The sequence below is a fragment of the Pezoporus flaviventris genome, unplaced genomic scaffold (assembly GCF_033815535.1).
Source record: "Pezoporus flaviventris isolate CSIRO_AGI_PZ_B2104156 unplaced genomic scaffold, CSIRO_AGI_Pfla_v1 ptg000002l, whole genome shotgun sequence".
Lineage (NCBI taxonomy): Eukaryota > Metazoa > Chordata > Aves > Psittaciformes > Psittacidae > Pezoporus > Pezoporus flaviventris.
Window position 1 is genome coordinate 75,340,745 of NW_026892550.1, and position 25,732 is coordinate 75,366,476.

The following is a 25,732-nucleotide window of genomic DNA, read 5'->3' on the forward strand; positions in this document are numbered from 1 at the left end:
AGAGGTAATGGGCACCTGCTGGGCACCCTGAAAGCCTCGGTCAGCTGGGGCTGAAACCGAGCAGCTCTGACATCTCCACTGCCGTCTCCAGGGCTGCCTTCCCAGCCAGGCCCTCAGCACCCTTCAGAGTGAAGCGGAAGCAGAAACAGCATCAAAGTGTCCTCTCGGCAGCAACACGCGGGGCACACAGGGCAAGCGGTGAGAAGTGTCTGAGGTGCCAAGAGTCACCCTGCCACCATGGTCATTGGGATCTGTGGCATCAAATCTGGCTCTGCGGGGAGTTCTCGCCTTTGTTTTCTTATTAGAACAGGCAAATGATGGGCACAGACTATGAACTGAACTTTACTACTTGATTTGCCTCCTGCCCTTCACATCGATTAACAACAGCTGAAATCAGAAAGACCAATTTAATATAATACCTGTGGGAACAAGGGAGAAACATCTCCAGCTTTCCCAGAACCCAGACCCATCCCAAAGCACATCAAGGGCAGTACCAGGCTGTCATGATTTGTGGCCAGCATAACGGGTGGCTGTAAGAAGCCAGGAGGTCTCTGTGGGTGCTGGAGCATCAGTCTCACGCTTGGATCAGGCATTTACATTTTGTTACGTGCCTCGGGGACGTCTGACAGTCCCACCTGGCCTGAGGAGGAAAAGGAATCATCTGGAAAGCAAAACATCTCCTTCAAAAGCTGCCTCTTCTGCTGGGAAAGAATGGAAATGTCCCTGTTGAGCTGGGACAAGTGCTGTTTGTGTGTGAGGTGCTGCTTCTGTGGGTACAGAGCCTGCAGCCAGCAGAGCAGGATGCAGATTTGTGTTCCAGGTGAGTTGCTCAGTGGGTGCAACGGAGTGAATATTTGCTTTTTTCCCCTCAGAATGGCTCACGAAGTGTGTATGCATGGCAGGGCTATCTTGTGGTCTGATTTCTTATCCTAACGTGAAAGTCTTTTTAGTGGTTAGAGGAGAAGTTGCTGTACAAGAGGTGAAATGCTTGCAGTTATACACTTGGTTTTCCTCTTGCAGGGCCTGTGACATTACTGTCGCGTGGGACCTTACTGTAGACGCTTGTGATCCCTCCGAGGACAACGATCCCCTTTGCTTTGTACCCTGGAGCAATCCTTCCCAAAATATGTCCACCTCAGCCTGAGTGCTTTCGGGTTTCCCTTAAATAACGTGTATGTACATATGTGTGTATGTACATATATGTGTATGTCTGTGTGTGTGTGTGTGTGTGTGTGTGAGTTGCAGCTTGCCTGCTCTGTGCACTTCTCCAGCACAGTGTCATGGGCACGTGCGCCATCGTGACACACACGTCACGTGACAGCCTGGGCAGGCCAGAGAATAAAACTGGTATCAAACTTCATCCTGAGCATCAGGCCACAATTTATGTGGAAGCAAGGATTTCTGGCTCTAAATTCTGGGATCTCATCCACCAGAAATACCAGGGAAAACGGAAGCTTGGGGTTTATTTCCCCAAGGAAAGTAAGAGCGAGTAACTCGGTGGGAACTTAGGACAGCGGAATGTGAAGTGTTTCTGATGGAGGTGGTGGGTTTACAAGTTGCCCAGAGCACTAGAAAGCCTTCACCTGAATAGTCTGTGCCAGTCACAGCCCACTCGTTCAGGAAAGGTCAATTTAAAATGAACTCACAGAGATGCTGCTGAGGGATTGGAAGAACGTGCCCTTTGGAGGAGAGAAACTGCAAAGAGCTCCCGAATGGGTAGCCCACGTGACATGTGCTGAGGCAGGATCTCGTTCTGGGATCTCATTTGTCACTGTTCTTGGATCTCAAGTAAATAGCAGGACACAGAACCAACACGTTTAGCTTCAGGAAAGTACTGAAAGGGCAGCCAGTGGGCATAAGGTGGCAGTTTGTGCTCTCCTTTCTCCTGCGGGGCTTAACTGCCCATTCTCTACCTTTGATGAGATGAGAATTTAAAAGGAACTGGCTTTTGGGCACAGCAATTTTCTGTAGCCAGTGACAACAGCTGTAACTGGAGACTGAGTTGGAGTCAGGCAGGGCAGTCGGGGTTGGAAGGAAAATGGGCCTGGGGTGACTTTGCTTGTGTCTGTGGGGCAGGGACCACTTTTGGGGGAGAGAAAGGAGGGCAGCATTCCTTCTAGAAACAGAGTCCAGAAGCTCAGGCAGGCTCAGCAGCACGGTTTGTGATTTAAGATGCAGTGTGAACGCAGAATGGCAGAGGAGTTTGATCTGAGACACCCAGGACCTTTGGCATTTCACTTCAGCACACACGAACATGGTGTTACACCATGTTGCAGTCACAGGGTTGCAGGGAGTCTGCAGCAGACGTGCAAGGGGAGTTCTGGACACCTCTAAGCTCGACTCTAAAGATCCTCCTGCCTTACAAAACCAGCCAGGATCCAGGCAGGGCAGGTGCCCAGATCCCACTCCAGATGGATTTCCAGCAGCAACAGCTCTTGTGGCTCTGAAGGGTTAGGGTTAGGTCTGGTTGGGGTGAGGGTTAGTTTCCAGAAACAGCTGCTGGAAATCTGTCTGGAGTGGGTTTGGGGTTTGTGTTCATTCCTGCCTTAATTTCTCACTCTGCTTCTCAAGATGCTTTACTGACTGACCGTGGCTGGGAAGGGAATGACCATGTACAATGCTGATGGTTTTGCAAAACTGGAATTTAGAATTCCATGGAGCAAGGAATATCTTCAAGCTCCCAGAGCTGGAGGAGAGGCAGAAGACTGATGAGCGAATCATCGCGACCAGTCCATGCACCAGCTCAGCCTGCTCCCACAGCCCAACCCCATCCAGCCCAGCCCCAGCTTTGACCCCAGAACCGCCCGAGAGGGGCTCGGTTTCTGAGCCCAAAGGTGCAGGACTTGGGCTCTGGCCCAGTCCCCGGGCCGGGGCTCCGTTCTGCAGCCGGGGAATACCCGGCTGGGTCCATGCGGCGGAGCCCTGGCCCAGAGCACCAAAGCACCCTCCTGAGACCCCAGAGCACCATCCCCAGTCCCAAACACCCTCCTGAGTCCTCAAGCGCTATTTCCAGACCCGAACACCCTCCTGAGTCCCGAACCGATCCTGACTGAGCCACGAACCGGCCCCGGCTGAGCCCCGGACCCCTGTGTGCTGTGGGACGGCACCGGGAGCCCCGGCGGTGCTCGGAAACTGGGCGGGGGACCCGGGTGGCCGCGTGTGGCTCGGGCGAGGGGCGGCGTGCTCCGGTCCTCCCAAGTTAATTCCGCGCTGTCCCGGCGCCACCCCGCGCCCCGCCCCGCCCCGCCCCGCACTTCCACCCTAGCGCCGGGACAGCGCCGCGGCGGAAAACGGCCACCGCCCGCCCCTACCCCCGCGCACGCGCCTGGGGAAGGGGGGGGGGGGGGGAGGAGGGGAAATCTCGGCGGGGCGTGGTCAGCCGAGAGGGCGGACCATCGGCCGCTGGGTCCTAGCGCCCGTCCCCCTCCGGTACCATCGGAGTGGCCGTGGGTGAAGTCCGGTTGCCTTTGAATCGCAGCGGGGTGCGAAGAGCGGCCCGGGGGGGACCCCTGCGTGAGCGTAAGGCCGAGGTGCGCGACCCCGAACCCCCGCACAGGCCCCGCGCAGGCGCAGGCGGCCGTCATGGCGGAGAAGGTGCAAAAGAGGTGAGTGTCCCCAGACACACCCCCTCCCCGGGACGCGGCGGGGCTGCCCGCCCCTCTCCGGTTCACCTTACTGAGCCCTGTCCGTTCCTCCAGCGTCAAGATCGCGCCGGGGGCCGTGGTGTGCGTGGAAAGCGAGATCCGCGGCGACGTGACTGTCGGTAAGGCATCAGGCCTCTCCTCTCCGCTGCCCGAGTGCTGCGGCGGGGCTGGACGAGGGGTGACCTCGGCTTGTTCCCGGCAGGGCCCAGGACGGTGATCCACCCCAAGGCCAGGATCATCGCCGAAGCAGGACCTATTATCATCGGGGAAGGCAACCTGATCGAGGAGCAGGCCCTCATCGTCAATGGGTCAGTACGGAGCTGGACAACACCCACAGGGTCACCTCATTTTTGGGAGGAAACACTCCTTTTTTGGGAACACTGACCCCCAGCTCCAGACTGGATGAGGAGAGGATGTGTTTGGGATCCCTTGGTCATGTTCCCAGCTTGGGCTTTGCAGATAGTTGGTGTTCCCTGAGATATTCCCTGAGGACAGCAATCCTGTCCTGACAGTGCCCTGTGCAAGAGCAAGCCATCTCCAAACCCCACCGCTCTAGCTGGATGGGACAGAATCACAGAATCCCAGACTGGTTTAGGATGGAAGGGACTTTAAAGATCATTCAGTTCAACTCCCCTGCCATGGGCAGGGACACCTTCCACTAGGTCAGGTTGCTCCAAGTCCGGTCTGGTCTGGCTTTGAACACTGCCAGGGATGGGGCATAATACACACGATGTTTCTCAAAATCAAGCTGCCAAACATTACAATACCTTTGTGATCTCAAAACTTGAAATATATTCTCCCATCTTGCAGGTATCCAGAAAATATTACTCCAGAAACTGAAGAGGTGGAGCCCAAACCCATGGTCATCGGCACCAACAATGTTTTTGAAGTTGGGTGTTGTATCCTTGCTGTGCTGTGAGATCGAATGTGTGATACACCGCACTTGTGGATCAGTATGAGGGGAAAGGTATGGGCTCTCTTGTGGTTCAGGCAGCACAGGGCTGTTTATTGCAGGTTGTTGGTTTGAAAATGGCACCAGGGTTTACCTTTTGAAATAAAAGCAGAACATTCTGCAGTTTTCTTTAACATGGACCCGTAGATTCCCAAGCAATGAAGGTAGGAGATAACAATGTCATTGAATCCAAAGGTAAGTCTTGGCTCATCATCTTGTGAGATTTTGTGGAAGCTGGGAACAGTAGAGGTGGTTTCTTGCTGTAGGTGAGGCTGTTGACAATGCTGTGATTTTCACACAAAAGCCCAGTGTGTGACTGGCCTTGGTGGGACCAGCCCGGGCTGGGTCTGCCTCCTGGTGCTGAACAGCTCATGGTATTGATGTTGGGTAGTGCAGGGTATATCCACATCATGGGCATGACTCTCACAATGATTCCTCTCTCTTCCCGGCAGCATTTGTTGGCAGGAACGTGATCCTGACAAGCGGCTGCATCATCGGGGCCTGCTGTAACATCAACACCTACGAGGTGATCCCCGAAAACACTGTCATCTATGGGGCTGACTGCCTCCGCCGTGTCCAGACCGAGCGGCCACAGGTGAGTGTGACGCATGGGTGACACCATCCTTGTTGCATCCTCTGAGGGCTGCCCTCACCCTGCCTCTGCTCCCAGCCCCAGACACTGCAGCTGGATTTCCTGATGAAGATCTTGCCAAACTACCATCACCTAAAGAAGACCGTGAAGGCCACATCCACTCCTGTCAAGAGCTGAGCATCTTCTGCTGCTGGTGGCTGATGAGAAGGGGTTGCATCTGGTCCTGGGAAGTACTCCCCAGCCCTAGGAAGTGGCTGACCATTCCATATTTGGGAAAAAAATCTAATACCATCTTGATTGTGTGTGTCATTTATATTCTGCCCAGCACCTCGAGTCTGCTGTGGATCAGTTGTCTCTCATGCACTAACTCAATTGTACATTTTTGGTTTTTGGGAATAAAATGCTACCTGCTCTTCTGTCAAGGGAGAGACTGCCGTCCTGCCTGGGTCAGGTGCTGAACTGCCACTGCCACCATCCCATTTCCTACAAGGATGCTGGAGAGGGACTGTAGCGATAAGGGGTGATGGGTTCAAACTGAAACAGGGGAAGTTCAGGTTAGATCTAAGGAAGAAGGTTTTTACTGTGAGGGTGGTGAGGCACTGGCACAGGTTGCCCAAAGAAGTGGTGAATGCTCCATCCCTGGCAGTGTTCAAGGCCAGGTTGGACAGAGCCTTGGGCAACATGGTTTACTGTGAGTCATCCCTGCCCATGGCAGGGGATTTGGAACTGGATGAGATTAAGGTCCTTTCCAACTCAAACCATTCTGTGATCCTATGATCCCTTGAGGACAGCCCAGGTGCTGTCTCCCTGCTCTTCTCTTCCCTGGCTGCCGGCAGAGGGAGATGGACCCACACCAGGGGAAAGCAGGGCTGCTTGGAGGAAGGGATTTTCTTGTCCTGCTTCACCAATCCATGCGGATTTTGGATGGGGAAAGGCTCCAGAGCTCTCCCTGGTCTTCAAAGGCACCTACTCAGCTTCCCTCCTAGAGGGTCCACAATGGAGCTAAAGCTCCTCCACTCATCAGCTGAGCTTTGGACACATCCATGCTTCCCATCCAGCCCCTGAGATCTACCAGGAATATTATTCACACCTTCCCGCTCTGACCGTGTACAACATTGCCCGATGTTCTGTCTTGGTGCAGAAGGAAATTAATGTTGGAGCAGAAATCTGTAGGAAGGAGAGAGTGGAGAGAGCATCAGCAACCACCTGCAGAGGAATCCCAAGTGCCAGCTGGGCTGCAAGACATGGGGTGCAAATTTGGGACCAGGGGGGTTAGGTGGGACAGGCCAAGGCACAAACAGCACAGCACCCACCAGATTTGCTCCAAGTTCAGTTACAGGAATACCCAAAATAAAAACCCACTGTTTATTGGCTTTGCAGCTCCAGTCCTTGGTCCAGCACTTGTGACAGTGCAGCTCTTCCCCAAAGCCAAATCCAAACAAGGGCTGAACCCTTGTCCCTCCAGCTTGAAAGATAAGGCAAACCTTTGCTGGGAATTCATCCCAAAAGCACGAGGCTCCAGCAGATTCAAGCAACTAGATCAGCCCCCACACTTCAGGTGCCCTCTCTGGGCCCCCTGCCCTGGTAGCCAGATGCTTCCAGCTCCCCAAATCCAGCTGGCATGGCTTATTTCCATTTCCCTCACAGCATGAGAGGTTCTGCTCTGTAAATCACCACTGTGGGGGCTGGAAACACTCTGCTCTAGGTCAGTGGTGGGGCTGAATCCATCCAGGCTGCCCACAGGCCTGCAGATCTGTTTTTTTCCAGAGTTGCCATGATCTTAAAACACCTACTTGGTACAAGCCCTTTGCCATCAGCAGGATGTCCTCAGTGTCACCTCTGGTCCTCATGTATTGTGTCCCATCTTCTTCAGACACGGCTGCTGGTCCAATGCTTTTCACCCTGAGGGTCTCCATCATGCTACACCATCCATGGAGATGTGACAGGGCTGGGACCGACCCAAAGATCAGACAGAAGAAAGGTGAGCAGGGTGCAAACTCACCTGAAGCTCTGCCTAAATGGGGAGTGGGGTGGGAGCCTAAACGCAGCCCCAGGGCCGGCTCCACAGCCAGCCCTGCCCCTGTGTGTTCCTCCATCCATGCCCTGTGTCCCCAGCACTGTGCCGTCCTCTGCCCCACAGCCCTGCTGCGGCCGTGACCCTGGGAGTGTGCCCTGTGTCCCCAGGACTGTGTCCTATGTCCCCATCCTTGTGTCCTACATCCCCAGTCCTATGACTGGACTGCCGCAAGTCCCCAGCCCTGTGTCCCGCGTTCCCAGGCCCATGACCCAGATTCCTGTCCTGTATCCCCAACCCTGCGTGCCATCTTACCAGCCGCATCCTGTGTCTCCAGCCTTTTGCCCTGTATTCCTAACCCTGTGCCCAGTGTTCCTAGCCCTGTGTCCCAACTTCCCAGCCTTCTGTCCTGTATCCCCAAACCCGTGTCCCATCTTCCCAGCCTTCTGCCCCGTGTCTCAGACCTGCCTCATTCACCCTCCCGTCCCTCCTATCCCCGTGCCCCCATCCCTCCCCCCCGCCTCCAGTTCCCCCCGGAACCTCCCTCCCCCTCCTCCGAATCCCTCCCCCGGCCCCGCCCCGGTTCCCCCCGCGCCCTCCACCGCCGCCTCCAGCCTTCAGCACCGCCCGCCCGGGACGCGGCTGCCGCCGGCGGGACAACGAGCCTGGCCCCGAGCGCAGCATGAGCAACCTCCCCGCCGATCGGGAGGGCGGCCCCGCCGACACCGGCCTGCCCGAGGAGGAGGTACCGGGGGAAGGAGGGGATGTGGGGTTCGGGGGGTCCAGCATCCCCCTCCCCACCCGCAGCTCCCCTACGCCGGGGGTGTCCTGTCGGTCCCGGGACTGCTGCTGGAGATGGGGCACAGAGAACTGCGGGCAGCGCATCCCCCGCTCCCCGGGACAGCCCCGCATCCCCTTGCAAACACCCTTCTGCCTCCCCGGGGAGCCTTGCAGCACCCCGGGGTGGGGCGGGTGCCCAAGCAGCCTCCACCCCCTCCCCAGGGCCGGTGTTTGAGGTGACCGGTAGTGGGTACCATGCATGTCCGCATCTCTCAGCCCGAGGGTCTCACCCCAAAGATGTACCCCCGCCCTCATCCCCACGGGAGGCAAACCCCACAGCCCCACACAGACTCTGCAAGCGTGGAGTTCCTGGTTTTACCCGTGACCTTGAGATGGGAATTTGGACTTTGGGAGGGTGAGAGCAGGTAGATAGGATCTCCTCCTCACCTTTCGCCCCACCGTCTGTTCCGGCACGTCACTTTTCGGTGGGGTCTCTGACTGATGGGCACATGGGGATGCTCTGCTCCCCTGCTCTCGCCTACCTCAGGGTTTTTGATTTTCCAGCCTGAAGCTTACCAAAGTTTCCCAAAGTGCTCCAGTAAGGGGGAATTTCTCCACTGGTGGCCTCACCAGATCCTTGCAGGTGATGGTGATGATGTGGCTCGCAAAGGGAACGCCGGTGGGAGAAGTCCATTAAGGCCTGTTGCCTTTCCCAGCACCCTGCTCCCAGCTGGACCCAAGGGGGGCGAGGGGCTGGCCATGGCACTGCTGGCCCTTGGAGACCCCCTGACCAGGGGGATGCTGAACATGAGGAGTCCCTGCGAGGTGCCAGTCTCCTATTGTACTGGGAACATGTTAGGAGGGTGATGGCTGCTCCTGTTTGCAAACCAGACTCCTCCAGAGCCAGGCAGGTATTTTTCCCTGCACAAGTTTTTCCCAGCCTTGGCTGGAAGAGCCGGTGCTGTCAAATATTTGCTTAAGCACAGGTGAAGGGGGTTGCCCAACTACTGCGCCCTACCTCCCCCTTCCCTGGGGCTTCCAGCCATGTCCCCCTAAAAACAAAAGAGGGAGAAGCATCATGGGGAGGTCAGTCAGGGTGCTGCTGGGTGAGACAAGCCTCTGCTCTGCCCTCACTCCTCCCTGGGCTGGCCAGAGTCCTACTGCCCAGCGTGCTCACCCCACCCCTATCCCCTTCCCCCAGAAAAGGGATCCCCAGGTGTGGGGGAGCTGTGGGACCGGGGGTGGGAATGCCCACAGAGGAGCCTGGAGGGGAGGGAGAAAAATTTGGGAAGGAGGTCCCGTCACTCCAGCCAGGCAAGGACGGCATGTAAAAGGCTCAGCAGAGGCCTTATTTGGTAGCAGAGCAGCTCAAGAGAGCCCGGCTTGTGGTCCTTGTCCCCATCCAGATCCTTCATCCCAGGGAACCAGGGCATGGAGAGGAGACCCCAGGGGTGGTTTCGGGGAGGCGGGGGGGGGGGGTACCCAGCAAGTGGATGAGGTTTGTCCCAGTGCTGCACCTCCCCCATGCTCCTGATTCCTTTCCTCCTCTAAGCACAGGGTCTGGAGGGTTTTTAGCCAGACACAACCGTGCGTGAACCCCCCCCCCCAGTGCCTGCTGCTCACTCCTCTGCTCTGTTGCAATCCCCCATTTGCTCCCTTGGCTTCTCGCTGGCTTTTCTTCCTCTGCCGCTTCCTCGTTCCAGCCCCAGCAGCTCCGGGCTGGCTCTTCCCAGAGGGCTGCTCCGTTCCTCCCATTCTCCCACAGGACATTTGGCTACTGATCTGGAGAAGTGGCTACGGGTGGCAGGACTGAAGGCTGAGCCCCTTCCTCCTGCATCCCAGCAGCACAGGAGCCAGCATCCCCTTGTTTATGTCAGGGAATTTTGCGGGTTGATGGCATGTGTACACGCAGCCCAAGAATCTAAACCCAGCCAAAGAGGAGGACACTCCATTACCAGAGAGAGTATTTATGCAGGGATTAATCCCTGTGGGGCTGGAATTCACCCCACCACGTGGGAGGCAGCACCCCACTTTGCCAGGGAGAAGGGGAGGAAGCTCTGCTTGCCCTGTTTTATGGCTTGATCACAGTGTTCCTGCTACCACTGGGGCAGTCAAGCAGTTAATCGGCTGGTAGAGAATTAAAGCGAGCCCCCACTGAAGTGTGGTGGATGGGGAGCTGGGCATGAAGGAGGCCATTAAATGCCTTGTGAATGAATCACCCAGACACCTTCCGCCTCTCCCTGATGGCCCCCAGCCTGTTAACATTTACTAGGGGTGGTTTGTGCAGGGGCAGGGGTGCGTGATCATGCTGGTCAGCCCCCAGCGTCCCATGGGATGGTCGGGTTGGATGAGGCTTGGAGCAACCCTGTCTAGTGGAAGGTGTCACTGCCCATGACATGGGGATGGAACTGGATGAGCTTTAAGGTCCTTTCCAACCCAAATCATTCTGTCACCTGATGGAGGTCCAAGGCAGGCAAATTACTCCCTGGTGCCTCCTTAGCTGTGGGAGACAAACCTGGCTTGTGGCCTCTCCAGTATCCCTTAGATTGATCCCAGACGGGACATGGTGTCTGGGGACATTAGAAGGTGATGGTGCAACGCAGAGGCGAGAGGGACACGCCAAAAGCAGGATGGAGATGGCTTCCTAAGAAGAGAGGAGAGCAGCAGAAGCTAGGAAAAGACTTTGCTGTCTTACTGACAGTAAGAACCAGGAAGGGACAAACCAGGAGTGAGGCAGTGGAATTGGGATTCAGTGGCCCTGGCAAACCTGGGAGCTGTGGGACACAGTGGCAGGAGGAGGGCCATGGAAAGTGGACTTGGTGTAGTCCCACAGTCGTCATCCCCACTGAAAGACATCAAGGTGGTGGCTGCCTGCAAGGTCCAGCACCCATGGCCAGAGGTTTCCTGGAGCAAGCACTGGCACTTCTTACATGGAAGAAACCTTTGGTTTCACCCCAAATTGTAACAAAGAGAGATGGAGAAATGCTCCACCAAGAGCATTTGGACCCCCTCTCGGAGGGGTCATTTTTCCCTATGGAAGAGCACACACCCAGTGAGGCTTTTTTCCCCCCCTCAAAGGCAGCATTTTGCCCTGGGAGTGTTCAGGGTTGAGGATGGAGGCAGAGCCCCTGGGATGTCTCGGCACAGCAGCGCCTCGAGCAGCTCCTTGCGGGTTTGAAGCTCCTTTTCCATTTAAGGGCAGAAGTAATATTTCCGCCTAAAATAATCTTCCCCCTTGGCAAGAGGATATCCGTCCAGCCTGCTGGGAATTGTCCCCGAGGACGCTCCCTTTGTCTGCCTTTCTCTCGCTTTAGCACCCAAATCCTCCCACCTGCTTGCTACCCAGCCCAGCAAGAGGATGTTGTTTACGCAGGACCTACTCAAACATCCCTTTGGCTGGGTACGCCACCCACCAGCCCCTTTTCGGGATTCAAGTGGGGTGTGCCTATGACCTCCTATCTCTTCCCTCTGCTTCCCAGCTCCCAAAACATCCTTTTGGGGCTGGAAACCAGCTGGGAGATCTTTTGGAGCCTTCCTCCTTCTCTCACTCTAATTTGACGGTTTAAAACTTGGCCGACCCATGTTTGAACTTTCAAAGAAAACAAGTCATTACTGAAAAGAAGCCTTTCCTTTGCAAGGAGGCCTAATTCCAGAGGGCTTTCCAGGGTCTTTTATCTCCCATCTCTCTGCCGGGCAGCTACGGGGCTAAATGATCTGGCAAACCGGGCTCATGGGGGTTTGGATTTCAGGGATGTGGTGGGTTCCCCTGTGGAGCCATCTCCGAGGCCTCTGGTCCCTGTGGAGAGGAGAGGCTGGAAGACAGCAAGCTAACATGCCAGGGAGGACCAGAGGCTTGAGGGATGATGGAGACAGGGGGAAACCATGCAGGGATACTCAGCCTCCTCCAAAGTAAAACCCGGCTGGGAGGGTGGATGTGTCTGGTGATCCGATTCCCCAGATAGCAGGCATTCTCAGTGGATCTGTCTGAAGGGGAATACTTGTATTTTCCCTTAGGAAAGGATAAATTTGCCTTCCTTAATTGAAATTCATGGATGCAAGGGGAGGTCCTGCGGATGAATTCCTCCTCAGCCCCTGCCAGGAGAAATCTGGGAAGTGTCTCCATTAGGAGACAGTGCAGCATTGAGTGCTTAGGGATACTCCATCACCCTTTGATCTCAAGAGAAAGGCAGAAAGCTGGTGGGGGTCCCCAAAGCATCTTGTGGGGGCTTTCCAGCTCACCGTGAATGATCCCAGTAACAGGGACAGGCTACAGGGCTGTTCCCAGCTGCAGCTGTGGCTCTGGAAGGGGTGAGGACATGCCTGCACTGATCCCATCCAGCCTGGAGCTCTCAGCATCCTTCTAGGCAAAGCCCTGAGCATGCTTTCCTGGCTGGAGCAGGGCTTGGTTTCCAAGAGAAGCCAAGCCTGGGATGGCTGTACTTTCACGGCTGGCCTGTTTTCTGGCACCCAGTGATGGAAGATGGGTACCAGCAGCCCGATGGGTATCGCACCAGGGCTGTTGACACGAGGGCTACATGCAAATAGCCCCTTTTGTAATTTAACCTTTTGTTATTTAGTAGATACAGGTCAGCCGGAGATTTTGCTACAAAAGCAGGAATGTTTGCAGCTCTCAGGCCCCGGGAGATGGGGTAGATAGCTTATCTGCAAGAGAAAGAAGAAATGTCAGCAGAAGAATAGGCCTGGGGTGGCTGTTTCTGGCTGTGGGAATGGGGCAGACAAAGTGCCTGGCCAAAAACCTAAAATAGATAAAAAAGAAATTGAGGTTTACCCCCTCCTCCAGGCCAAATCTGGCAGCTTGGAACCGGGGAGGGGGTGGGGGGGGGGGGGAGACACGGACGGGGGGACGGACAACGACACACGACCATGATCTAGCCCCTCGGGATGAGCTCTTTCAAGGTATTGTCTGTCCAAAAAAAATAAGCTACGGTCATTAAATCCCCCAGATGACCTCCTAGTAAGGTGCTACAGGAGCGCTGCTGGAAATGATAGGGATTGCAAGGCAGGGATGTGGGATCCATGTCCAGGTGCCTCAACAAGAGCAGGGATGGTGGATAGGGACACGGCAGGGCTGAGACCAAGCTGCTACTCATCCCCAACATGATCTGAGGCTAAATACAGCCCCAGGGTGAGGGTCTCAGGTGAGGATGGTTGGGGCTGTTCTCAGCCCGAGGCTCCTGCCAGCCATCCAAGTGTTTGGATGAGATTTTTGGGAATGAGGAGAAGGGGACTGGCAGTAGATCCAACTGTTGGTCTCCGGCTTCACACCGCTCCCCAGGTTAGGAGCTGGTTCTAAAGCAAAACCATCATGGCACGGGTCGTTCCCCAGGTGGGGTTTGCCTGTTCTGAGGAGCCCCACATTCACCCAGAAGAGTTAAACACCCTTAAAAAGTGACTTTTATAAACCAGGGACAAGCTGCTTAAAAACAGCTCCCTCTAAAACAGGGCCAGTCGTCCAGGAGGAAGAGTTGGGTTTTGCTTCTCCCAAGTCCTTCATGAGCTGCTACAATTAAGCAGAGACAATAGGCATTGGCTGCAGAGTGAGGGCTCTGCTGGGGAGCCCAGGAGAGATCCTGTTTGCCAGACCTGGGTAAGAAGGGTCCAGGATGCTTTTTGACCCAGAGGGAACTCAGTGTGGTGAGGACAGGTCTTGGTTACCTTTCCATGGTGTCTTACCAGCTTACTTCATGGTCCCATGAAGTATGGGGATACCTTTCCCAAAAATGCCACATCCCCCAAGTGTGGATTAAGGATTCTAGCTGCCCACGAGATTCCCCTTGGACTGGCATCGTTCTGGAGTGCCACCACCGGAGGCTGTGGGATGCCTGGGGTATTCCCATGTTGGGGATGAGGGACGATCACCAGGAACCTCCTTTTCTTTTCTTCTAGGTGAGGACGCTCTTCGTTAGTGGGTTGCCTCTGGACATTAAGCCCCGGGAACTTTACCTGCTCTTCAGGCCCTTTAAGGTACCAGACCAGGGAGGGGAGAAGGGGGATGAAGCACAGGGCCGGCCCCCTGCACCTCCCATGACCTCGCCAGCCTTGGTGGGATCTGGGAACCTGCTGGTTTCTTCCAGAATATATCTAATTTTGTGATTTTATTCACAGAAACAAGTTTCTGCACCTTTTTTCCCCAATAGAAGGCATGAAAACTCAGGCACTGGCTCAGATCTGTTACCACAGTGGACCTTTCTGAGCAGCCTTCCAATACCTAAAGGAGCCGGCAAGCAATCTGGAGAGGACCTTTTTACAAGGGCATGTAGAGACAGGACAAGGGGGAATGGCTTTAAACTGTGAGGGTGGTGAAGCCCTGGCACAGGTTGCCCAGAGAAGCTGTGGCTGCCTCATCCCTGGCAGTGCTCAAAGCCAGGTTGGACAGAGCTTGGAGCAACCCTGGTCTAGTGGAAGGTGTCCCTGCCCATGGCAGGGGCTTGGAACTGGATGAGCTTTAAGGTGCCTTCCAACCCAAACCATTCTGTGATTCTATAAACCACAGGAAAATGGCATAAGGCTTTTTGGGGTTTAATTGCACATTGACTCACACCCCATTTAGCAGAAGACTGTTGGCTGCAGACCTCCAGTCTCTTCACCCTGCGAGACCTACATCTCAGACACTAGCTCTTTTCAAACACAAAAGACAGTAGCATCAGGCATCCACATCCTTACAAAAATCCAGCAGCGGTGAGTCCCTGTGCTGGTGGCAAGCTCCCCTCTGTGCCTACCTGATGCCCCAAAGCTGTAGGGCTGCTGGGTGATGGATACAGGAGGTTTCCCTCTCCAAAGGGCAGCTGAAAAGTGGGGATCTCCACCAACCACCCTTTTTTATTCTTGCAGGGATACGAAGGGTCCCTCATCAAACTCACCTCCAAGCAGGTAGGAGCCACTTAAAGTGGGGTGAGCGTCCCATGCCATGCACCACCGGTCTCTGGGGTGAGGGGCTCCTTCTCTGCTCCCAATCAGCCTCACCGATGGTCCCTGTTCTTCCTCCACAGCCCGTGGGCTTTGTCAGCTTTGACAGCCGCTCCGAAGCAGAGGCAGCGAAGAATGCACTGAATGTGAGTGCCCCTGGATGCTCCATGTATCCGGGATTTTCCCCTCCATCTCCCCATCTGGATACTCTCCAGATTCCTCCATCCCTGGAATGTGCATCTCCTGTACTGGCTGGTCCTACCGCATCCCTATCCCTCCAGCTAATCCCCATGGGTTGCTTCTCATCTGCATCCTCCCAGGGGGCTGCATCCCAAGGCCAAGCCTGAGGATTAGAGTCTTAGATATGAGTCTGAGAGAGACGCCTTTCCCAGCCTCTCCTGTTGTTTCAGTGGGAAAAATCCCAGCTAAAGCTGCAAAAGGAAAAGCAAATTTCACTTTAGCGGCTGCCTCCTACCTCTGCAGAATTAAACCTCCCGAAAAGAGTCACGGGCAGAAGTGTGCAGAGCTGGTTCTCCAGTCCCCCTGGGGTTTTGGTTTGGGTTGGTTTTTTTTTTCTTCCTTGGCTTCATTTTCAACGTAAGACTTTTTTTTGGCTCTGCTAATCCCTCTGGATAAGAGCGCAGGACGCTGACTGCCAAATATGGTTCCGATGCTAAAGATGCTGGAGGAATGCGAGCTGCCTCGGGGCCTGGCAGATGAGCTCATTTCAAGGCTGGAAGTGGAAAAGAAAAAAAGAAATCCAGTACTGGGGAGTTGTTTTTGCTGCGGCGCTGGTGTTCACCTGACCCACCATGCCTCTCCGCTCCCACAGGGCATCCGCTTCGACCCCGAGATCCCCCAGACGCTGCGGCTGGAGTTTGCCAAGGCCAACACCAAGATGGCCAAGAGCAAGCTGGTGGGCACCCCAAACCCCAGCACACCACTCCCCACCGCCATACCTCAGTTCATCACCCGGGAGACCTGTAAGTACCAGCCCCAGCTCCCCTGAGGGAGCCCCGTGCCATGTCCCCCCAGCCTGCCACCGTGGCAGTGCCAGCAGGTTGCCAGGGGTTGTCCCCATCCTCATCTTCCTCAGGGAAAATGCTTTATTCAGGCAATTCAATGTCAGGCAGACATCCCAGGTAGATGCAGCAGGATGCTGGAGGGAGCAGGGATGCTGGAGGGGGGTGGTGATGGGAACACTAGGTCCCATCGGAAGCCGCAGTGCCTGTTTGCTGCAAGCATGGTGGCACGTGCTGGCTGGTGGCCGTGAGTCCCCAAACACTGGGACATGCGACAGCCGGCTCTGAATGGTGCACAGAAATGGGATGAGCTCCTGGTGCTGCTTCACAGTACCAGGGAGTATCTGGGTCTCCACAGAAGCCTCGATGATGTCTTGCTGTGAACACGCCATACCTGTTTCTGCTACTGAAAAAGTATTTCTTGTGTGGATACCAGTTCCTCGCCTCGCTGCTGTGCATGGCTGTGAGCTGCACACTCTCCTCCGCACCCACTGACACTCGATTCCTGGGGTAAATAAACATGAAGATGATGCACCGAGCCCTGTAGCATCACTTGCCACTGGGCAAACCCTGCAATTTCCCAGTGGGCGAATTCGGCGTTGGCTTTGTGGTCAGCTCTTGCCAGCAGCACCATCACGTCATGCTTCTCCAGAGGAGGCTCTGCTCCTGCTTTTGCCTGCTTTGGGGGGAGAAAGCCAACAGCTCTGCTGTTTTTTCTATCATGTGGCATGGTGGAGGCCGCGTCCTGGTGCCTGCCATTAACTCTCCTTCTTCTTTTCTTGCAGATGAGCTCACAGTGCCTGCACTTTACCCCAGTAGCCCTGAAGTGTGGGGGCCGTACCCCCTGTACCCAGCGGAGTTAGCACCTGCTCTACCTCCTCCTGCTTTCACCTATCCCGCTTCGCTGCACGCCCAGGTAATTCAGACCCATCCGCCACCACTGCACTCACCCTCACAGACCTCCCCTTCTCCTGGGTGCTCGCTGCACCACTAACCTCTGCCCAGCTTACAGGCACTCACCCCTCCTCACTGAGACTTAGGGATGGCACCCAAACACCCCTCTCTGCTTTCCTCCCTTCACTCCCACCAGGTGCGGAGGGAGGGATTGGGGATGCTTGCTGGGGCAGGACTTGATCCATCCCCACCGCTCCCAGTACCTAACAACCCATCCGCTCCCTTGAGCATCACCAGGATGCAGCTTGCTGGATGCAAGGTGTGAAGCAAAGCAACCCTGAGGAGAGGGAAAGTGAGTTGCAAATGGAGGACCCATCTTTTATTGACAAGTGCTTTTCTGTTGGCTGCCCCGATGGCAGCACGTGGATGTTAAAATTAAGTACCTACCTAGCGGAGAAAAGGAGAACTAGAAATGGAGGCGGTGGAGGATTTCTTTGCAGTGCCAGCCTTTGGAATGTTTCCTGTAGTGGCATCACAGGGATGCTGGGAAGAGATGCTTGCCCTGGAGTGCGGAACAGAAGCTGCCTCCCCAGCAGCCATGCTGGACATTATCCCAGCTTGCACTCCTCAGCTGCAGCTTGGCGGTGAGCAGGAGGAAATGAGCACATGGAAACTGATTTGCCGGATAAGCCACATCCAAAAGTCTTGATCCGGGTTATCCGGAGCCACCATCGCCGGAGCCAGAGACAGCCGGGGGCTGGTTTGAGCAGGAGGGCGAGGAAAAGCGCTCCATGTACAAACCATCCTCAGCCTTTGGATGAAACTCCAGGTTTTCAGGCCTTGCTGTTTGTAGGAAGAGCGGCGGTAAATATTATTGCAGTGACGTACTTGCCTTGTCAAATAACCACTAACAGGCAGCACCTGTGCTGCTCAGGAGGCTGGTGAAATGTCCAGCAAAGGAAATGGAGATGTAAGAAGGCTCTGAGGGCTGCTGGGAAAATCCATGCTGAGAATTGATGTTAGATGCTGAGACTATCCCCACTTGGTCCTGCCGCAAGCAGCGATGCCACAGGCTGCATTCAGTCCCAGCCAGTGTCATCATCCCAACCAGAGCTGGGATGTACTGTGTGTGTTTTGACCTCCTTGGGGAAGGCTGGGAAAAGGGAACCCATAGGAGCTTCATGCCAGGGTGTGTGGCCACCACTCTTCTCACCTTGTTGCCCCTCTTGTCTTGGCAGATGCGCTGGCTCCCTCCCTCCGAGGCTGGTTCTCAGGGCTGGAAGTCCCGTCAGTTCTGCTGAATGCCGGGTGAGTGCTCTCCTGTCCTGCCCCCTGCTGCGACTCTTGCGGTCTCCAGCAGCTCAGAGCTGGTGAACATCTCATAAAGCCTTAATGAAAGCTCTCCTGGAAGCCCCAGTGTGGTTACCAGGGAGGTAGGAGGATGGTTTGATTACACTTGGAACCACCGTGGATGGCAAAAGCCTTGTGAAATATGCTCTGCAAATAACTCAGCCTTTTGTGGCTAAATAAACAAAAGTGATTCAAATGGAAGAGGGGGAAAAGGTGGAAGAGGCTCGGTTGATGCTGAGTATCGCTTGCTCCATGAGCCTGCGGGAAGCCTCCTGTGCCAGTGTTTCCAGCTAAAATCTAAGCAGAGCTGTATTTAGGAAGAGGAGATGAGTGAATCCCTCAAAAAGGTCCATCTGCCTGCAGCAACCCTGGTAGCCAAAATGGGTTGCGAGGATGGAGGGTCAAGGGACCACATGGTTCTCTGCCTTCTCCACCAGCCAGGAAGGGCTATGGCACAGCCCAGCAAACAGTTTTGCTGCTCAGACTTTCCTGCCTGCGTCCCATATAGAATCACAGAATGGTGTGGGTTGGAAAGGACCTCAAGATCATCCAGTTCCAACCCCCTTGCTATGGGCAGGAACACCTCACCCTAGACCATGCCACCCAAGGCTCTGTCCAGCCCTGGCCTTGAACACTGCCAGGGATGGAGCATTCACAACTTCTTTGGGTAGCCTGTGCCAGGGCCTCACCACCCTCACAGTAAAGAACTTCTTCCTTATAGCTAGTTTAAACCAAACTGGAAGTTTGAACCCATCACCCCCTGTCCTATTGCTGCAGTCCCTCATGAAGAGTCCCTCTTCAGCATCCAGATATACCATGTGGAGCCTATCAGGGCAGGTTTAAGCTCCAAACTACCCCCTTAGGAAGTGTAGACACTGGGCACTGCCAAACAACCTCTCCCCACGGCACACTGACCTTGGTCCCTGACCCTACGCCGTGTCCTCTCGCAGGTCTCAGGTGTGTGATGGTGGCCTACAGTCAGTCTTGTGGGTATTAATGGAGTCTTCCAAGGTGGCTACTGGGTTGGCGCGCTCTCTGCAAAACCACAGTGTGCTGGTAAGGCTGCAGTACAGCGGGGCTGTGCCTGGGGGAGGTGGCCCAAGGGGAGGGGGTAGAGGGGCGAGGAAGCCAGTGTAGTGTCCCCGAGGGAACAGGCAGCGAGGTGACAATTCCTGGGATTGACCCCTCCTCCCCCTGTGGCAGGACACCTCCAGCACCAATCCAGCGATCCATGCTCTGTCATTCCTGCATTTATCGCTGTTATCTGGGGTGAGAGTTTCAACAGCCGAGGAATGCTTCTCGGCTTTGAATTACCCCCCAGTAATCTCATCTCGCTGCGGTGTTCACTTCCTGCCTTGGATCAACACAGACTGAATTCCTCTTAAGTGCAAATTCAGTTCCAACTTAACTCTCAGCTTCCCAGCTGGTGCCTCCCTGGTTAAAACCCCAGGGGCTACAGGAGAACAATCAGGGCCGTCCTTTCCCTCTGCCTGACCCCAGGGTGCTGACAGCCTGGGCTCTCCCTGCAGGCATTTCCCATCTTGCCCTTTCCGGGTTAAACAACTGTCTCTGTAGCTGCTCTCCCTTCTTCACCCCATTTCCAAAACAATCCTCCCTCTATGCTGCAGCACGGGAGCTTCCCCACAAGGGAAAAACGATTAACCACATCCCTTTTCTTCACTTTGCCTCAGCCCAGGATGGCAGCTACCTTTTTTTAACACCTCTCTGTTGTTACAGGCTTGAAAAACCACAAACAAAAAACCTCACACAAGTTTGGATTCCTCCAAGACTTTCCCACAGCCTCTATCACACATCTGCTCTCCTAGAAGAAAAATGAAAAAGCATACCTAGTAATAATATTTTCTTCTTTTACACTGTATATTTGTGAGAAAGAGTGTGTTACTTCTGAAAGCATGGTTTGACAGGCATTGCTGTAGTGTTTGAAAAGTCTTCAAACAGAACCATAGGAAAGCAGACTGAAAAAAAAAAAAAATCCAAAAAAAAAAAAAAAGGGCAAAACAAGAGCAAGTATTTTTGTACCAAACCTCCTAAACAGAACAATCTTACACTGGGTCAGACCACAGGTTTTGTGCTTGACTTTTGAATGTGTGTCAGTAGGAGTCTGTATCCCCCTGCCCCGTCAATTGCATGTCAAAGGCATGATGCTCACGTGCATGCAGATGTCAAGATGCACAATTTGGGTGTGTAGGAATCGTGCTCCCTCTGGCACAGGAATTGCGCTCTGGCTGCATCAGCAAGACATCTGCGGACACTGACAGTATTACTGTTTTCTTCCCAGTTGTACCAAATGACAACCAGGCAGGACAATCAGAAACTTTCTTATGGTGATTTTGCTTTTTACCTTAGGTCTACGTTAATAGCTTGCTGTGCAAAGCTGTGGCACGGTACAACGGGCTCAGATCAGGGATGGGCAGAGATAGCCCACATATGTAGCAAGGTGACAATTTGCCTCTTCCTCCTCTTCCTGCCATGACTGCTTGAAGTTGTTATAGGCACCCTAAACTGCTGTATGAGAAAAAACAAACGACAGACCACTGGTTTGCCGGCTTACTCGAGGCTGGGCACGAGTCCTGAGCGAGCTGACGGGCAAGAGACCGCTTGACATACCAGTCTCTCCCTCTCCTTGCTCCAGGAGAAATTTGGGAAGAGCAAAGCAAACCAAAACCTCGAAGAGATTTAGGTTTCTTGAAAAGGAGGTGCAAAACTTCTTCCATTGCCTCTCCCCCCAACCCCATCCTCACTGCGGGGCATGCTGAGCTCAGCCACTGCCCAGGCTTTGCCGTAATCAGTTTCCCAGCTGCACTGAAGACATGGGGTACCCATGGCCTTGTTAAATACATCATAACCTTTTTCTTCCTCCTTCCTTTTATTCTGTGGGTAAGCTGAGATTTCGGCTGCTGGAGCTGGGGCAGGGTGTTGGGTGAAGCAGTGCGATGGGAAACTGTCCTGTTGGGGTCTTCCGTAAAAAAAATGGCACTGATACAGGCAATGTGAGAAGAAATCAATTCCAAGACAAACCCCTGACTGGCTCTAAAAGGAATGGTATCAGCGTTTCCAAGCAATGGACTAAGTCTTTTAGCAAACTATTTCCTGTACTTTGTCTTGTGGAGAGGAGGGAAGCATCCACATTGTCTACTCCGCTTTTGGAAATGTGTTTAAAGGTACTTTTCTATTGTAATTTTTTAATAAATAAAACCAGTGATTATTATAAGTTACGTGCAGAGCATCTGTTGTGTGCTGTGTATCTGGTTGGGAACTGGCAGAAGGATCCCAGCACACACCCTTCAGGGCTTTGGGGAACAGCAGCCTCCTTCCTCTGGGTATTTGAAGGTGACACGGTGACTTTTTTCAGGGCTGATACTGTTGTCCTGCTTGGCTCACGTGGATCTCCAGGAAAGCTCCAACATCCAGGCTGGAAGGATCATCAGGCTTAAAAGAAATTATTCCAAACTTACAGAGATGTTATCGGTTAGTTTTTAAACCTACTAATCTTGGCACTGAGCGCAGGAGCTAAGCTGCATTTTTCCATGAGCTCAGCTACAGCAGAGGCAAACATAACCTAGAGACCAAGGGCCAGATTATCTTTTTTTTTATTTAACATGCTGAGAATTCTGACAAACTTGGTTCCTGAGGCCAACCTAGAATTCCTCCTCCTTTCTCCACTCTGCTCTCACCCCACTCAATGCCACCAGCCTCAGCCAACATGCCAGACTCTGAAAGCAAAGCACCAGGAGTAAGCTCCAGCTTAGAAAACCCAGCCCAGACAATAGTGTGTAAAGGATGTTATTAAAGCAGGGTACAAACTCGCTGAGAGTGAAAGGCACAGTGGTGTTACTTGAAACCCCCGCTGGCAGGGATGAAGAGTTAAGCCCTTAATGTTGGATGCTAATCCTTCCGTGGCCACCGCAAGTCACAGCTTTCTTTCCGAGTTGAGTTCAGGGGAGAGGTTTGTTGGCAGGCCTGGGATGGGAAGGGAAGAGAGTACTCAGCCCAGCTACTATTCAGAACAACACTGTCCTGGGCACTGCTTCAGCGAGACAAGCAAATGCAGATTCATCAGCAAACATTCTCCATCGCTAAAAAGGCAATGAAACTCACAGGGAAATGTCCTCCTGGACTTTGCCTGGGCACAGATGTGCTGGGAGATCTGCCCTGTAAAAGGAAGTGGGGCCTTCCCCAAAATATTTAACCTCCTGAACCTTTTCTTTAAGGCCAGAATGTTTTCAGCTTCGTGCTGATCAGTGTTGCCCTCACTGGCGATGGAAAGCAAGGGAGCATGCTCGCCTGGTCCCAACATCCCCTTTGCCCATGGTGACCTTTCCCCATGCGGCTGGGGGAACATTCCTTCCCCATGACCGTCAGGGCGCTTACAAGAAGGCCCAAGCTGCTAGCCAACACCAGAAGATTGCAAAACAAGATCTGGGACTCCCAGCCCAGAACTGGCACACAATACCAGGGATGTCCCGGGCTGGGGGGCACGAATGGGCCGCACTGGAAAAACTAAAATGGGAACATTTTACATTCCACTGTTTCCAAGTCTTTCTCTCCCTATTCCCCTAACACTAAGGCTATGTTTGGGCAGGGGTAATGCAGGCAGCTCCTTCCTATGCATCTCTACATCCCTGCATCTCTACCCTGAGGCTGCCCACTGACAGCAGCAGGCTGGAAGCAATGGTGAAGGCAGGGAACAGGCTGCCAGGGCCTGTGGAGAAAAGAACAAGCGCTGACTCCCCACAATGGATAGACACAACCCATCAGTGGAAGAATGGGAACAAGAAGGAGAAGAGCTGTGTCTCCCAGAGGATTGTACAGGGGAGCAGGCAGCAGCAAAGGCAGGGATGAGGGAATGGAGATGGGCCAGCCAGGGCAAGGAAAGCAAAGGGCAGACAGAGCCGGCGCCGAGGCTGGCCAGCAGTCCCCACAGCTCGGATGGGGCAGGGAGGAGGAGCCAGCCCAGCACTGGCTCCTGCAGGCCTCCTTGGGAGAAGGGGAAAAGGAATAACAAGGCTAGGAGAGGAAAGATGAGAGTACTGGGGTTTGGCCAGGCAGCTTTAGAGGCTGAGGCACAGGCTGGGAGGGAAGCTGGTGGCTAAGAGCAAAGAGATATAGCTTTGTGATGACAGCTGGGGTGAGGGTGCAGCACTCACCTTGGATTTTCTCCCCAGCTCTCAAAGCTTGAGGAAACTGAGAGGCATCAGCCAACTAGGGTCACTCTGCTGCCCAAATGCTGCTAGGCAAAGCTACCCGGTCCTTGCTTGCACAAAAAGACTCCAGGTGCACAGAAAAGCATGCAGCTAAAGCACTGGCCAACCCCACTGCCCTGGGAAGGATGGGGATAACTGCATCATGGAGACATTTCAATCCAGGGAGATGAGGAGGGTGCCACAGATGTGTGCCCTGCAACTGCAGGCTGCCTGGAGAGCTGGGCTTCAGACAACATTTAAACACCATGGTCTGCCTCTCTGCCACACACAGGCTAGAAACCAAGATGATAGTGGAGCTTGAAAAGCAAAGTGAAGAAATATCATTAGCACATCTCTGAAATGCTTCTTCTAAAACACAAGGAAGTCAACCATTAGTAGAGCCTGGACTTCATCTCTGCAGTCTCCATAATTAATAACTAGCTCAGGAGGGAATAGAGAACACAACTGATGGAGGCAGGAAGAAATCACACAAGTACTTCAGGCCTTGGACGTAAGCCCAGAAGTGCAGGTATAGTAAAAAAATTAACTTCATGAAAGAACAGCCTCCTGCCTTAACCATGCTTTTCCCCTGCTGTGCTTGCACTCTAGACTGTGTCCAATGCACAAGGCTGGTAGACACCAACATGTGGGTCCCAACCACATGTTGTGCTGATGGGTTTTCAGAGTCATGGGTGTTTTTTCCTGGGCTGCTGGGTAACACAGAGGCTGCTGCACACACTTGCAAGCCAAAGCAGCAGAAAGCAAGAAACAAGGAGAACTGCTCTTACAGCAAGCAACTGGGGCTCACACCCACATCAGCACATTGGTAAAAGGGGCTGCCGGAGGCCTCTGATCCAACCTCTCTCTTGCAACAGAACTGCTGCCAATGAGGTCTTGGCAGCCTTGTCTTGTCTGGGTGATGCATGAAATCTCCATGGATGGAGACACCTCCCCACCAGCTTCTTTCTTCCTAATATCCAAGCCAAACTTCCCATGTTCCCCTATTATGTCATATGGAATGGCTGCCAAGAAGAGTTTGAACACATCATAGAATCATAGAATAGTTCGGGTTGGAAAGGACCTTAAGATCATCATCTTTCTAACTGGCTTTCACATCGCTGTACCTGTGTCTTCACTGCACAAAGCTGTCCCAGCTCCCCACTCTTCTCCCAAACCCTCTGTCCCCAGCCCTGAGCAACCCAGAAGCCCCAAACAGACCCTCCCCAAGCATCCCTCTTGAGTTGGGGGGAGGCCCAAGCTAGACAGTTTTGAGGTGTAACCTCCCCAGTGCTGAGCAGAGAGCCAAGAGCTTCCCTTGCTTCACTGGCCCTTGCTGGAGTGGCACAGGCTGCGTCCTTCTCATTTGGGAACGGAGTGGATAGAGCTATGCAATACCCAGCACAAGGGAGAAGCTGCCTTCCTGCTGAGAGCCCTGCTGTGTCCAGACAAGCCCTCTCATCTGGGGAACTGCCATTCTTCCTTATCTGCTTCACAGGGATGCAGATAAGAGATAAGGGATACACCTGCTCCAGACAGCCTGTGCAGGACAAGACAGACATGGTTAGGAATGTGCCTATAGAGCTGAACAGACCCAAGGAGCAGCACAGAAGCAGACCCTCTGTCCTCTGGGAAGGTATCTGGCCCCCAAGCCACCTTCTGCATTACCACAAAATGCTGGCCAACGATTCCCTTTTGTAAGCACCCCTAGAGTCAGTCTGGGCAGTGCTGCAGCAATGCCAGCTATATGAGGTAACTGGGAATGCTGTTTTCAGGCTGATGCCTATCTTGCTGACAACTCTGCAGCAGGGTGCAACGATCCAGCCATATCCAGCAATAGAAAGCTAGTACCAGCAGACTGGGGTCCGAGCTCTCCTCTCCCTGATAGCTGTTAGAGGTTAGCCTTGCTGGTCTTAACCAGCCAACAGTAAGCAGTCAGTCCTCCTGGACATCCTCCTCCAGATGCAGGAGCTGACAGAGGTCCCCAAGGCTGTAACACACAAAGGAATTTGGGCCTGGTCCATTAGCAGCAACCGGAAAGCAAACAATAAAGCTGGAAATAATTAGATGTCAGTACCAGAGTTGCTTCTAGTCATCTGCAAATGCAGCCTCGCCTCGTCAGAAGGTACCAGGAGCCCAGCTTTCCCCCGTGGCCCTGCAACGCCTGCCCATGCTCATCAGAAGTGACAGCCCTCACTGGCTACATCCATGTGCAGGGTCTTTATGCCATTTGTCAGGACTCCCTTGCCTCTCTCTACTCTGCTCTCTAAAAGCCTTTAGTGATCATGATGAATTATAGATTAGCTCTGGTACACACCACCTTATGTCAGTTTTCTCATTCAAGCATACAAAATCC

General features: G+C 53.9%; 2 protein-coding genes across 5 annotated transcripts; both read left to right on the forward strand.

Annotated features, from left to right (window-relative positions):
• Window positions 1-3,507: 3,507 nt before the first annotated feature.
• Window positions 3,508-5,610, forward strand: DCTN6 (dynactin subunit 6). The gene is made up of 7 exons (XM_061463735.1): window positions 3,508-3,605; window positions 3,699-3,763; window positions 3,847-3,952; window positions 4,455-4,543; window positions 4,744-4,791; window positions 5,049-5,191; window positions 5,267-5,610. The coding sequence occupies exons 1-7, from the start codon at window positions 3,583-3,585 to the stop codon at window positions 5,363-5,365; spliced, it is 573 nt and encodes a 190-aa protein (XP_061319719.1). The 5' UTR covers window positions 3,508-3,582; the 3' UTR covers window positions 5,366-5,610.
• Window positions 5,611-7,783: 2,173 nt separating this feature from the next.
• On the forward strand, window positions 7,784-21,411 carry RBPMS (RNA binding protein, mRNA processing factor). Of its 4 annotated transcripts, none has more exons than XM_061463721.1 (8): window positions 7,785-7,947; window positions 13,890-13,967; window positions 14,835-14,873; window positions 14,993-15,055; window positions 15,742-15,892; window positions 18,064-18,133; window positions 19,126-19,231; window positions 19,913-21,411. In XM_061463721.1, exons 1-8 carry the CDS (start codon window positions 7,885-7,887, stop codon window positions 19,916-19,918), a joined length of 576 nt encoding a protein of 191 aa, XP_061319705.1. In that variant the 5' UTR covers window positions 7,785-7,884; the 3' UTR covers window positions 19,919-21,411. The 4 variants fall into 4 exon arrangements, with proteins under 4 accessions (XP_061319675.1, XP_061319705.1, XP_061319683.1 ...); XM_061463710.1 differs by lacking the exon at window positions 19,913-21,411 and adding an exon at window positions 16,717-16,847 and having other exon boundaries at window positions 7,791-7,947; window positions 19,126-19,249; XM_061463691.1 differs by having other exon boundaries at window positions 7,784-7,947; window positions 19,126-21,411.
• The last annotated feature ends 4,321 nt before the right edge of the window (window positions 21,412-25,732 follow it).